At 38.9% G+C, this 14,318-nt stretch overlaps 1 protein-coding gene across 4 annotated transcripts in view; it reads right to left on the bottom strand.

Annotated features, from left to right (window-relative positions):
* The window catches only part of srgap1a (SLIT-ROBO Rho GTPase activating protein 1a), a 55,909-nt gene that overhangs the window by 9,294 nt on the left and 32,297 nt on the right, over positions 1–14,318 (bottom strand). For 3 of the 4 annotated variants that reach the window (XM_088418037.1, XM_088418039.1, XM_088418040.1), the window contains 11 exons: positions 13,464–13,565; positions 11,180–11,377; positions 10,203–10,287; positions 9,950–9,977; positions 9,495–9,600; positions 7,639–7,699; positions 6,999–7,076; positions 6,760–6,894; positions 5,475–5,580; positions 5,143–5,367; positions 4,160–4,239 (listed from right to left, as the gene is read on the bottom strand). In XM_088418037.1, the coding sequence (XP_088274163.1) occupies positions 4,160–4,239; positions 5,143–5,367; positions 5,475–5,580; positions 6,760–6,894; positions 6,999–7,076; positions 7,639–7,699; positions 9,495–9,600; positions 9,950–9,977; positions 10,203–10,287; positions 11,180–11,377; positions 13,464–13,565 (1,204 nt within the window). Of the gene's footprint in view, positions 1–4,159; positions 4,240–5,142; positions 5,368–5,474; positions 5,581–6,759; positions 6,895–6,998; positions 7,077–7,638; positions 7,700–8,971; positions 9,006–9,494; positions 9,601–9,949; positions 9,978–10,202; positions 10,288–11,179; positions 11,378–13,463; positions 13,566–14,318 lie in introns of all 4 variants that reach the window. The other variant, XM_088418038.1, reaches the window with a different exon arrangement.

The following is a 14,318-nucleotide window of genomic DNA, read 5'->3' as shown; positions in this document are numbered from 1 at the left end:
GGTGTTCGTACGCGTGGACACTAAAATGTGACAGCTGGTGCACGTGAAGTCAAAGTGTACTGACTGTGAGCCAGTTGGTTATTTTAACTTCATAACACACCACAGAACCTGAGGAACTAACACGCTATATTTATAGAAACTGGTGAGAAAAGATCTAAATTACTCCGGGGGAAGTCAGTATGTATGTGGATCATTAGACTGAGCTGATCCTAACTGTACACGTGGACCTCTGAATCACAGACAGGGGAAATAAACATGGGTAGTAAATTTCTGAGGTAGTTTAGCGCACCCCAGATAATTCGTTATAAATGACTGTGCTCTTCTTCAATACACTGAAATACTTGAAAAAAACAAAGTGAACTCCAGTGCTTTTTCGGGTCTGAATAGAGACCGAAATGTTTTTTTTTTGTTTTTGTTTGTTTTTTTTAAGTCGTTACTGCTGTCAAACACAATGAATACAATGTTTGGAATCTTAAAGGTTTGCAAATATTCATGGACTTCAAAAGGTATTTCCTCTTCAGAAGAGTAAAATGCGCTTTTTTCTCCATTAGCGGTGAATGGAGCACATGCAATTTTGTTTTCAAGCTAAAATCACACACAGATAGTTTCAGCATATGTGGTCAGCCGCACATATTGCGTGTGACAAATTATTACTACAAACGCGTACTACAAACTAAAGTTAAATGCAAAATAAGCATATAGCAAATGTAAGATGCTGGAGTGCAGGACAAACTTGATTTAAAAATAATGTAGTTTTCAAAAATAAATAAAAAATGTAGCCAAGGCATATGGAATCAAAAATACTAAAGGTATGGGAGAAAAGAAAAAAAACCCTAGACAAAGGTAACAAATCAAAAAATTGGAATGGACACACAAACAGAAACTGACAAAAGAAGCAATAACCCGGTAAGGTAACTAAATACAAGCAAAATGATGAGACAACAAGAAACATTTGAACAGGTAACAAAGGGTTAGATGTGCTTAGTAAAATCTGGTTAGTAAAAGAAAATATTTTGAATACTGCAAATGTATGTTAGGCATTATTTTATTTTACAAATTTGGTAAAAATCTTGTCACGTCTTGTTCTTGTGGAATCAATCTTGTGGGACATCTTGTCTCACGGGTTGTGTCTCGACCCATCCCCAGCAGTACCCCAACATGGTCAAGGGAGCAATGGCCCTTTATACCTCTGTGCAACCCATGACAATGAAGGCTTTCAATTCCATTTCACTCATTTTTTGTTTTATTTTTTTTTTTACAGCTGCGGTTATTTTTTTACCCGAAGAACAAAGCTGAGTTGAATGCCTCAAAGGAAGTACCGACAAACCTACTGTGAAATACCATATGTCTTATCAAATTAGGTACAGCGCTCTGATTGCTTTGCAGACACAAGGATAATTAATACATCATTTAAGGTAACAAGGTCGTTTCTGGAGACAATGAGGATGTTATAAAGAGCTTTAGGCCGCAATGTTATAGTTAAGAAAATCAAATTTTCATCTCTCTTTTCTCAACCGAGGAAACCTGCCATACATTTTTTGATTGCTTTTCCATTTATTAAATCATTTGTCTGGCAGCAAGTTGAATTTGCTTCCAGTGAGGGTTGGATTCTGCCAAAGATGCCCCTTGTCACTGAGTCTGTTCATTATCCTTATGGACAGAATTTCTAGGCGTAGCCAAGCATTAAAAGGGTCAGGTTTAGGGGTCTCAGCATTGCATCGCTGCTATTTGTGGATGGTGTGATGCTGTTGGCTTCTTCAGGCCGTGACCTCCAGCTTACACTGGAGCAATTCGCAGGTGAGTCTCAACCGGCTAGGATGAGGATCATCTCCTCCGTACGTGAGACCATGGTCCTCAGACGGAAAAGGGTGGAATGCCCCCTCCAGTTTCAGGATGAGGTCATGCCCCAAGTGGAGGAGCCCAAGTATCGACATGCGGATGGGTGCAGCCGGTCTGCCGTGATGAAGAAAGAGCTGAGCCAAAAGGCGAAGCTCTCTATTTATCGGTCGATCTACGTTGCTGCCTTCACCTTTGCCACGGGTCGTGGGCCGCGATTGAAAGAACGAGTTCTCGGATACAAGCGACTGAAATGAGTTTCCCCGCAGGGTATGCAGGCTCTCCTTAGAAATAGGGGGAGAAGCTCAGTCAGCCTAGAGGGGCTCAGTGTCGAGCCGCTGCTCCTCCGCGTTTAGAGGAGCCGGTTGAGGTGGTTTGGGCATCAGGTTAGGATGCCTCCCGAACACCTCCCTGGAAAGAGACCCTGGGGACGACCCAGGACACGCTTGAGAGAATTGTCTCTCAGCTGGCCTGGGAATGCCCGGGGATCTAACGGAGAAGCTGGACGAAGCTGCTGCCCCATGACCCGACCCTGAATAAAGCAGTAGCTAATGGATGGATGGATTTATTAATTTAATTCATCAATTACTTCAACATTACATCTATGTTTCACTCTCTTTTTTTCTTAGGAATAGATAAATATTTGCATAATTGTCTTAAACTAATCGGACAAATTGTTTACTTTCAAATATAGCTCTTAACAGAATTTTTAAAAGGATCTTCTCATAAAAGCATTAATAACTTATATTGTTTTAACTCACTCTCCTCATGGTAAGATTTAAGATATCACTTAACTACGACCACATTAACATAATAACACCTGAAAGCATTATTCAATTTTAAAGGGTGAAACTTTAAACGCGCAAAAAATGATGATACCGTTTTTTTCTATTTGAAATCACTTTCAGAGATTAAATGTGTTCTTCGGGGACAATAAACGCAAAGTGAACAAGAACACTACAAATACTATGGAGATTGTCACTTGCTCACTTGTAAAGCTGCCGGTCCTGAAAGTCTCTGCCTTTAAGTGTTGGTTCATGTCTAAGTCTCCAAGCCAGTGTGCACTACAGCAACACGGTCTAAAAATAGAATCTTTGTTCCTCCCTGCCCTCCTCCCGCTCTCTTCAAGTCAGACGTGTGGTCCCTGGACAGATGCAGCCTTACCAAAACACACATCCTCTATATAAACTGCCAGGAGAAAAACGTGGATGGTAGGAAAAAAAAATAACTTTTGGATATTTTTACAGCGAGCATATGTGTGATTTTTTTGTGCAGCGTGGACGTTACTTAATTTCACTGTGTCCTTTTCAATCTTATTGAATGTTTATTGTATTCCGGCTCCTCCAACCCGAGCCTTTTGCCTCAATGAGTTGGCGATAAAGACGCAATAGATGGGATGTGACTTCAATGAATTGTGACAAGCAGGAATTTACGGTCTGAATTAATTGGGTTTAGCTGCAGTGGAGATGCTGTTAATAAAGTTGACCCTCATCGGCACATGGAATTGCCCCTCTGCCTGCTTCTCATGACTGTACATGTCCTTCCCTTTTTGAGTTTCAGTAACAGTGTAACCTCTTTAAGTCAAACATAATTTTGTTCCATGACACAGGATTCAAAGTTATTTCAATTGTCTTAACTTTTCCTCAGAAGAAATAATGGAAAATTAAGTCCAGTAATTTGCCCCAGCCAAAAGCTGTGTTTCTACAAACTAAACTCTACTAGCAATTTTGTTTTCTTAAATTACTAGCATGAGGAGAAGTAAAGCTCTGTATAAAAGGCAGGGGCCGATCATGAATTTTTTTTTCCGGTCCCCATTAACTGCGAAAAATGAGGGAACCCTGGACTACACTTACTCATAGCCAGAAATGAAATCCCAAAATATTTTAATAAACAAGTGAAACTATCTTATATCTAAACTGCCTGATAAGAAGAATTATCTAGGGAGAAAAAGAACTTTCATATTTTATTCAGATTTTTTTTACATTTGAGATATTTTAGCTTGGCTAGATTAGGTTTTTGCGGTATATAGAAGCGTCATAAAGATTAGCAATGTGCAAGACCCATCTGTTGAAGAAGTTTGAAGTCTAGACTTGCAAAACTCTCTGCAAAACAAATTATTACCCTTCAACATGTCGCGTCCAATAAAATATTTGGGTACATCTGACCACAAGGACACAAACCCACTGAAGAAAAAGTGTCACAAGACTGAATTTGGACTTGGCAGTTACAGTATGAACACGGTGTTTTGCTTCATGTACTTGAGAAAGAAAAAAAAAATACGATGAATACTGTAATGTTTAATGCGACGTCCATCTTTACTCACCATCCTCACTGGTGTGTGTCTCTGTGCCACCCTCATTGTCAGCTTCCTCTAATACGCCATGCTCACTGTAGGGACTCTCACTGTGAGGGAACATGGACAAACGGGCAGTCATGGATTTATCATACAAAGGAGTCTATTGCTTCTTTGGACAGCTGGAAAGAAAGAAGGCTTGTCCTCAAGAAGTGAAAGCGGTGGTCATTATACTGAAGGTATTCTATATGAATTAATTCCTTCGTCTGTAGTTTGGCTGTCTTTTCCCAAATGGTCTTCTTCTGACATCATGGGAGACCTGAACACATCTCTGTAGAAGAGATTACCCCCTACCCCTCTCTTTCCATGGTAACACGTCACTAACCACCTCTTATTTTACAAGAAGGGAGGCAGCCAAGAGTGCAAATCTCCCAAGGGATTCTTGTGTGGTCGTGCTGGGATGGGTGATTAGCTCGAGCCAAGGATAAAACTGTGCCAGCATGTGGCGAAGCACGGGGCACATTCAAAACAAAAGGAAAAATAGAGAGTGACCGGGTGAAAAAAAAAAAAAAACTCTGGGTTGAGTGAGTTATCTTTTGTTTGTCCACATAGAACACGACACAAATGTGATATATGAATTCACCAAATCACAGTGATAAACTGTACATCCTTTCTATTGTTCAAGCTACTGTATTAAAATGTGAAAGCATTCATGAAGTAAACAAGATTCCCAAACCTTCTTAACAATACGTTACATCCACAGGTCTATTAAAAAGGTCCTGCGTAACTGAGATGTTCAAAACAGTGTTGAGAACTGTTCAAAGCAGTTCAGGTGCTTGCCAGTTTGATTCATAGCAAAATAAATACTGCACATAAATAAATATTGTAAACAAACAACAACAGTCTATAAACTAATATAGAAAGGGAAGGGGAATGTGTTGGAAAAGTGTTAATTGGAAAATCCTTTAAAATTAAAAACTAGTCATAATACTTTACTAGTCATAATACTTTACCAATAATCTCCTCCTGCCATGCACTTCTCATAAATGGGCCCATCAAGTTCTTTGGCATCAGGAAAGATTGTCTCATTGTGAATGATAATGGTTTTGATGATCTCGTTGACATGTGCCTGGCAGGAGACCTGGTCTTGACTCTCTGGTGTGGGCATAAGTGTTGGGCCAAAGCAAATGGCCAAGTTGTATGGATCCATCATGTTCTCATCACTATACTGAGATAGGCTGTGGAAAACAAGTAGAGAAATATAAATGTGTGATATTCCACAGACTCACAAAAAGAGGAGCACATAAGTGGATTTTGATCCCCCCACCAAATGAAAAAAACTTACTGGTTGAGGAATGCGAAGAGGTAGCGCATCACAACAAGGACTGATCTGGGAATGGTCATGAGGATCTTGCTAATATACAGCGCTCTGTCGTACAAATTTTCTATTCCTACAGTGGGAACAATGAAAGGGTGTAAAATACATGGAGAAAGAAGTTCCTACACAGTAGCATCTTGCTGTTAAAAGACATTAAGAACAAATGAATGGTTATGAGTTCTATGGAGATAGTTGAGGCTTCTTGGTTTATTTGGCTGAGTTGTCGTTCTGCTGGCTTTTAAAAAGAGCTTTGCCACCCTCCAGCCACTCTGTGCCATCTGGGCACCCAGGATGATAGCACTACAACTTTCAAAAACAAACATCTAGAGATAATGCACTCTAATTAGAGTGTATACATTTGCTCCAACAGTGAGCATCTTCAAATGGCAGATCGGGGTCAAGGTCCGACATAGGTCCGGACCGTTTTTTCCAGAGAAATCCCTTCTGAATTTGGTTTGAAGATCTCTGACCTTCAGCCTGTGAGGCAGACTCAAGCCAAACCTCCGTGGTGCATATTGCACAATGAAAGACAAAAGTAGCTGCAGTGCTCCTTATAAAACAATCAACATCTGTAACATTTAGATGAGTGGTGTCAAACACATTTTTATTTTGGGCCGCATTATAGTGATAGTTTCTGTCGGAGGGCCGGAATGACTGTGAATTCAAATACATTTTAAGTGTGTTGGTCACACGTTTACCAAGATTTGATATCAGAAGTCGGCAAAAATTGTTCAAAGGAGATTTGGAGAATAAGAAAATGTTTGTTTTTCTTCCCCGAAATTTTTAAAAGTTAAAGACAACTTGCAATTTTGGTATTTCAGTCAGAAACCTGAAGTCAAATCAGCATTTCAAGGGCCACAAAAAGTGAGGTGGCGGGCCGGATCTGGCCCCCGGGCCTTGACTTTGACACCTGTGATTTAGCTTAACAAAAAGAAACAAACAAACTAAATAAAAGACCACACAATACTGCATGAGCAAGTCACAAGGTAACAGTAATGTGACGTCACTGATGGCATTTAACACTGGTTCAGAGTCAGGCAATGTTGACGAAACAGTGCTCATTCTGACTGGTTGTGGCCCACATAAAACTATTGTTGTTATTATGTTCAATGTTGTGACCTTCTATAAACTTTGGTTTGAAAGTATGATTGAATTGAATATTCAAATAAAAGAAATCTGTCTGAAAGACAAACAAATGTCAGTCATGATATCTGGTTACAATGCTTAAAAAAATACAAAACACTATACTTACGAATGCAGGAGAGCAGTTCACTGAATCTCTCTTTAGGGAAAAGAGGGTTTTCCAGGCCACGGAAATAGAGCTTCAGCACACCTGCCACTGAGTTGATGTCATGATTATTTTCATCGTCTATCAGAGGATCATTTCCTTTAATATGGACATATAAATAGAGTCAGTTGCAATGCACATTTAAGGGTAAATTAAATGTATGATGTTGTAATCATTGTTCCTATGTTTTGATGGAAAAATACCTCTTTCAAATGCATTTTTGATGTCATTAACTTCCAACTGTGAACCAGATACCCGAAATATTCCCTGATGCTGGAGGCCTGCTTAAAGAGACAGACAAATAGGAAATAGAAACAGAAGGCTGACAAATCTTCAGAAGTATGAGAACAGAAAAATACTCTGGGCTTTGTTCTAAACGGCTATGTTTTGTTCTTTATATCTCTCCACATTGAGAAATTCTAAAGGTAGAGCATACTAAAGCCTCTCTGAACTCAGGTTAGGATTTAAAAGAGGAATATGATCAAGGATGAAAATGATCTATAATTAACGTGTTGTTTATCTCCTTTTAGATGTCTTTGAAAGGCCTCAATTAGCTGCTTAAAAAATGCAACGTACACAAAACACCATAGTATACAATCTTTAAAGCTTTGAGGTAATATTATTTAAGGGTGTCATTTTCAGAAAAGAAGCCTAGAATAAAGCTGTGCATTTTCCCATGAACATGAGGGAAACTCCCTTGTCACACACCAGCATTTTGCAGCGTTCATAGACATTAAACAACAAACATTATTTGAGTATGGGGAGGAGCTCGGGAAAGATGCCAATCTATGCATGTGGTACTTCCCATACATTTTTACACATGCGACAGCAAAAACAACTCACCGTACAAATTGATGTAACGAATGCAGCTCTCAACAACACGAGGAATAGCTTGCCCGGAATCCTTGAAAAGATTGAAAAGGTACTTTAGATGATACATGTTTAAAGTAAGAAAGCAATAGATCCTGAGCTTCACACTTGGTATTTAATAACTGGAACAAAGTCCATTCTGTGTTGTTTTGACACATCTTTTATTATATATACATGTTTGTATGAAGAGACCATTTTAAACTACTCAACACTAAAAACACTTGATGAAAAACTGAATTTTGTTTAGTAGTAGTTTTAGTTTAATATACAGCAATTACTGAATTTGTTGAATTTATGTATTGGCGATAAAAATATATATATATTTGTAGAACAGCAATGGCATACAAACATGCACAACATTTTCAATATGGGTGGGTTACTAGAGGAAGTGAGGGTTAGTCTACAGTTTGCTGACACAGACAGAGTTGACTCCTGCTACAGTTAGTGAATATTACACCCTGCTCCATTTTTTAAATAATGAAAGGTGCCGTATGAACCTGTGGTTCAATGTTAACTAATTTCAAATTGTAATACAGCTACTTCCCGTTTCTGACAATATTGACACCAAATGCCTTCCTGAAATGATGATCAAGTATTATTTAGTGCGTCTCACAAATCACAAGTGAAGTAGTTGTATGAATATAGATTTGCTAAATGCACTCAGAAGTAGGCTGTAGTCTTGTTCTGGTTCTGTGCCAACCACTGCTGAAGATCAGTACTGCACAGGAAAGCAATGCATGCTTTTAATAATACAGTGGATCTGTTTACAGCTCTCAAGGGTATGTACACAGTCCAAGAGTGTCCATGCCAATAGTAGCTATCAATTGTTGGAAGTGAGGCCTCAGACAGCTGAGAAAAAAAGTCTGGTGCAAGCGAGTTATGTAATCGTAATAGTAGTCTTAGTATCTTTTAGTAAGGTTCACGGCTGACTGATTGTTACTAAATGATAGTAACTTTACAAAATAAAGTAGATTGTACTCACCCAAATATGGATACTTTCTCAAAAGACATACTAAGCATTTAAACCTTTGACTCATTTTAACTGAGCTGACAGTTAATGAGTATAAAAAAACCTGACGTTAGAATGAGGGTGTTGATGCTCTTCGTGACAACGCTGTACAGTACATCATTCTTTAATGTAGAACCGTACCTTAGTTTTGCAGAGACATCTATGTAATTTCAACTGTAACCAAGTCATATCTGTCTGAGCCATGTATTACTTAAAAACACAATTAATTGAAATGTTAAGGCATTAGAGACAGCCGTCAAGCAGAAGGGGCTCCCCAAGATGCTTTAAAATGTATACCTGATGACGAGCATGTGAGTTCCGTCGTCCACGGCTACGGACAGGCAACGCGAAAAAGAGAGAAAGAAGCAAGACCCAGATTAGGACCACAGCACCTGCTCACCAAAGCGTTTACCAAGAGTGCACCCTCAACCCACTTTTGATACCAAAAAGTGGATGGGCAGAACATAATTTCACTGATCTCCGGTTGGGGCAGTAAAAAGAGTGGAGGAAAAAGGCATCACACGTTATCTGTTTGGAATCTGCTCGCACTTTGGCTAATCCTGATCTTTTAACGGATGTGGAGCTCAGCACTGTGTAAAGGGAAACTGAGACAAACAATTAGTCATCCCAGTAGCATTCCTCTTTTTCAGAAGACCTTCCAATGCCACTTCTACAGTTTCGGCACAGACAGGATTTTGCAGGTTAAAGCTAAACTGCATCTTAAATGGCTTGGGGATCCCATGAAAATGGCCAGAAGCTGGAGCAAGACAGAAAATGAGGAGGAGATGCAATGTTGAACGAATATTGCGGTTATCAGTACCTTGATATATGACTCCAAATTTCCATTAAATAGCCTAACATTAAAAACAGAGCGGGGTCTAGCCCGCCTGGTGCCAGTGTGGGTTTTGAACAGACCATTGGGATGTCTAGAATACAAAAAATGCATTAGAGGGAGAAGACAATGTAGTATACTTCAGCGATGTTACCCTCCAGTAACCATTACTATATCTCCTTGAATTTTGTTGAAGCAATGAAGTAATGAGGGAGATGCAGATGAAACCCAGAAAAAAAAAATTCTTTACCACCCTGTCTTCTCTCAAGATGTGGAGCTATCATACTTGTCAACGTGATTATATATACAATAGTGACATAATAATTTAAGTTTCGAGAATGGTATTGATGGTGTATCATTTTTAACATGTTGCCAAATATTTGGTGACACAACTGAATGAGGCCGTGAACATGCACTGGCATGTAGGATGTTATTTACTTTACCTTGTGGTCATGTAGTCAGCTCTGTGGCCTAGAGATAAAATAGAAACAATGATTGGTAAGCACACAAGGAAAATTTAGTTATTGCGTATACAGGTTGTGTGCATGCACCTTGAGAAGCATATGTGGCACTTCACCCATGTTTATACTTAGAGTCTTTATAGCAATTACATTGAGATATAAAAACACCAAGAACTGTATAGAAATAAGCAATTTCATGCAATCATGAAGGTCACTAAAAGGAAAGTGACTGTACCTTCACCAAGCGTCCTCTTCAGCAAATCATGTTTGGCCTGCAGTTTGGAGATGAGATTGCTGCCCTCCAGAAACTCGCGGAATTTCTGTGGAGAAATTCACCAAATCACAAAGCTACCTCGAGCACCCCTAAATTATGATATCGTTAGGACAGCCAAGGGGCAAAGGGTGCAGAGAACCTTTTAATCTTGTTCAAAGTATGTCCATTTTCAGAATGGAACGAGTGAGTAACAGGTGAGTTGTTCCAATGTTTAGTTTAAGCTGAAGTAAGTTATCTGACTGATTTGTAATTTTTTAATTTTAAATTATTTCTACCATATGCATAATTAAACTTTCAAAAATATAGCTTATACAGTATAAGCAATACCAAAATTCAAATCTTAGTAATTTAATCAACAGTGATTTATCATCATTTGAGCACATAAGAATTTTGGTGTAGTTCTCTAATGAGCGCCAGAGGTTATTTTTCAGTGATTATTTTTTTTCCTGACCTACAAAGCTCATGGAAAAACGTCCAGCACACCTGGGCAAAGGACCCACTGGTCACATTCAGCCTGTCTGTAGTCTCTGCAGGCTTTATGGAGTAAATATAAAATGTCAAGTATGCACTATTTTTGTTTTGTTTGGATGTGCATGTGACAGTAGTGCAAGCAAACATTGACTGTCATCAGTGTTAACGACTCAAAGATACTGTCGCCTATTCAGTGATTTCTTTGACCAGTCAATTGAAAAACAACAACAATAACAAAAAATGAATACTGCAAATGCCAATTGTGGTCCTCCAGCTAAAAATTCTGATGAAACTGATTATATTGTGTTTAAAGTTCATGTAAAAACACATCAGCACACAATAATAATATAATCCATAAATACTTTCAGAACACTTGTGCACTACCTATGTGCATCTTTGTCTATAAGAGCGTCTTTAATTATTTCACCATTTTTTTACTGCTTACTTTATGTCATCATGAGACTCACCATAAAATAGAACTGCTCAGTCTCCTGCTGGTTGGCCCTCCTTTTCGCAATGCTTGGCTTGCTGAGGTATGTCTCTGACACAGTGGACCTGACAGACTCAGTAGATCTGCTGTGGTGGAAGCACTCTGAGACATCATAATCTTCTATGGTCACCATGTCCTGAATGGTGGTGAGAGTGGCTTCCGACGTTTTTTTCACCTGTGTATAGATGAGATGGTGAATATTATGACTGGATTTGAAGCACAGTGTGCCAACCTCTTTCATGGTACTTCATGAATTAAAAAAAAAAGCAACAACGTTGTAGCATCAGGTTCAGACTTTTAAGTAGCACAACCATCACTGCTTGGACCTAGTCAAAAGAGAACATTGGTTGGTAGATGTCTTCAGGATTAGACTCCTATAAATTTGAAATTTTGAAAAGATCGGATTATCTTGGGCAAATAACAGCAACCTCTACTGTTAGGGTAATGTTTTGGATTTTGCAGTGCTGTAGAGGCCTATTAGTGAAGTAGTAGCAGCTCCTTTTAGCCTCTATTGGGCCCGCATTGGGCCAACCACCCAATCACCTTAAACCCCAAATGGTTACGGAAACAGAAATAGAAGCGACATCAACTATCTCTGCCCGATGCCCATTAGTGAAAAAGCATATTTATTGGGTGTGACGCATGAACGTCTTAAGATATTCCTGATACATTTTAAGTTATATTAGTTTTTTTTTTTTTTTTTTTTTAAATCTGAATACCAAAATATTCAGTAGAAGCAGCTTTGAAGGAGGACTTTCCACTTCACAGCAATACTTAGCTTTTCCATTTGAAGAAGTAAATGGTAAAATATTGGCATATCAGACAGACATATTTTAGACACTGTTAAAAAATTTTTTTATATATATATATATATATATATATATATATATATATATATATATATATATATATATATATATATATATATATATATATATATGCCAACCACAACAGCTAACGTGTGCATTTTGTTAACGTACAGTAGCTCAGTTGTGTTGCGTGTGTGCCCTTGGTCTCTCTCTTGTGGTCATATATTTTTTCCTTTTTATTGCAGAGATTCCAGTTTGTTGCATTGGAGGCGGAGTCTCCGACTGCACACCTGTCCACAATTTTCATCAGGGAACTATTTAAGCACAGCTCTGAGCTAAAGCTTTGTTCGATAATTCTTTGTTGACTTTACTGCTGTAGTCTGAGTTTCCTTGCTCCATGTTCTTGTGCCTTCTTCGATCCCAGTAGTAACAGTGAGTATTTTGAGTTTGAAAGTTTTATGCTGGTGTCTTTGTAACTTTGCAGGTTTCATCTAGCAGCGTACTTCCATGGAGAGTCTGTCCCCCCCTTCGTCTTTATTTAGGGATTTTTTTTATAACGATAATGATTTCTGTTTTCCTTATCCAAGACTCAAGAGATTTAAAAAGACAGGTTTTTTACAACAGAAGTAATAGTTTTCGCACTATGATTAAACACTGTTCACGGGAACCACTTCTGAATTATGGAGACATACCGGTATATCAGACCTCACACATCGCTTAGCAATATGAGCCATAATCTTCTTTTCAAAATGTATATCCACTACTAATGCAAAGTAAATTCAGCAATTCTTTTACCTTTTCACAGCAGTCAAAGAGCAAAGGAAACAGCTGTATGTCTGTCAAGCACTGCCCTGAAGCTTTTTCCGGCCGGATGACGACAGGCTTGCTACGTTTGACAGTTCATGCTTGGATGTCATCTAAAAGCTTTTAATGCTCATTTTTCAAGGATGTCTCTGGCGCACTGTGCCAGGGTAGCGAGGCCATCTGGTAATAATAACAGAAGACAGCAGTGTCCTTCTATTCGGACCTACTTAAACTTTACAAGGACATGAAGCTTGTCATCATAGCTCTCTGTAGAACTAAGGCAGTAAATAAGTATGGTACATTGAATACTTAATGAATAGATTAACTCATTTTTCTTTTGATCCAGAATCTCATATTTGTGATTTGATGACATATGTCAAGTATGATGAGTCATCAGTAGTCCTATCCACAACATCATCTTAGATACATACAAATACCCTAACCCTTAGTCCTTGTGAAATATTATGTATAGGGCTCAATGTGGAATGGAGAAAGAACGTGAGAAAAAAGGAAGACGCAGGGTCAGACATGAGAGAGCAGCCTGTTGGATGTAATTGTAATCCATCAAGCCTTTACATCTGCATGTAACAGTACTGAAGGAATTCCCAAAATAATACAAGTAAAAACTTAAAATCCATGCAATTTTACCTCTTCATTTTCAATCTTCAGAGTAGACAAGCGAGACTGTAGCTGCTGGAACCTTAGTATAAGCTCTCCATTCACAGGTGGCTGCACTGAGATTTGATGCACCTAAACGAATAATAAAAATTTAATAAATACAGTGTTCCCTCACTACTTTGCGCTTCATCTTTCATGCTCTCAGTGCTTTGCGTTTTTTTTTTTTTTCCTATTTAACAAAATAAAAGCTATTTTGCGGACATGCTGTGAAGGCTCCCTGCATGTCAAACAGAAGCATAATCTGTAAATGCACATGCCAGGGGCACTCCTTGGATGTTGACCTACTGCAGTACACATATTTACTTATATCTTAAGTGATTCAACCCGATACAGTAACTGTACTGCTGTCCCTTCCCATTTCCATCCCTTGGCTGTAGTCAGAGAGCATGGAGGGCAGGAGTTGCCCTCGGAGTAATGGTCCTCAGACGTCAAACTAGAGTGGAGCCTATATCTGAATAAAATATGATAACAAGCACACTTTACACTCGAAATTCCAATTTATTACAAGAGGTAACAGCTTCCCAAAGCTTTCATCTTCACTGCTCCCCTTCAGCCGTACTCGCGTGTGATCTTCACACGGAAACCACTTCTGTACTAACCTCAACTAACTGGCCAGGTAATCCGTCAATCAGCTCATGGGCGTTCCTACATGACATGTGATTATCTCCCGTCGCGACCATCAACCAATGAGTGCTGGAGTTGTAATCCTTTTTTTTTTTTTTTTCTTAGGTTACTACTTGAAACATTCTCCGTGTGAAGATCACACACAAGCGCAGTTGAAGAGGTGCGGTCAGGATGAAAGCTTTGGGAAGCTGAACCTTTTGT

Source organism: Hippichthys cyanospilos, chromosome 6 (genome assembly GCF_059441005.1).
Source record: "Hippichthys cyanospilos isolate Australia breed blue-spotted pipefish chromosome 6, RoL_Hcya_1.0, whole genome shotgun sequence".
NCBI lineage: Eukaryota > Metazoa > Chordata > Actinopteri > Syngnathiformes > Syngnathidae > Hippichthys > Hippichthys cyanospilos.
Note: the sequence above shows the minus strand (reverse complement) of the source record. Positions and strands in the feature narration are given on the sequence as shown.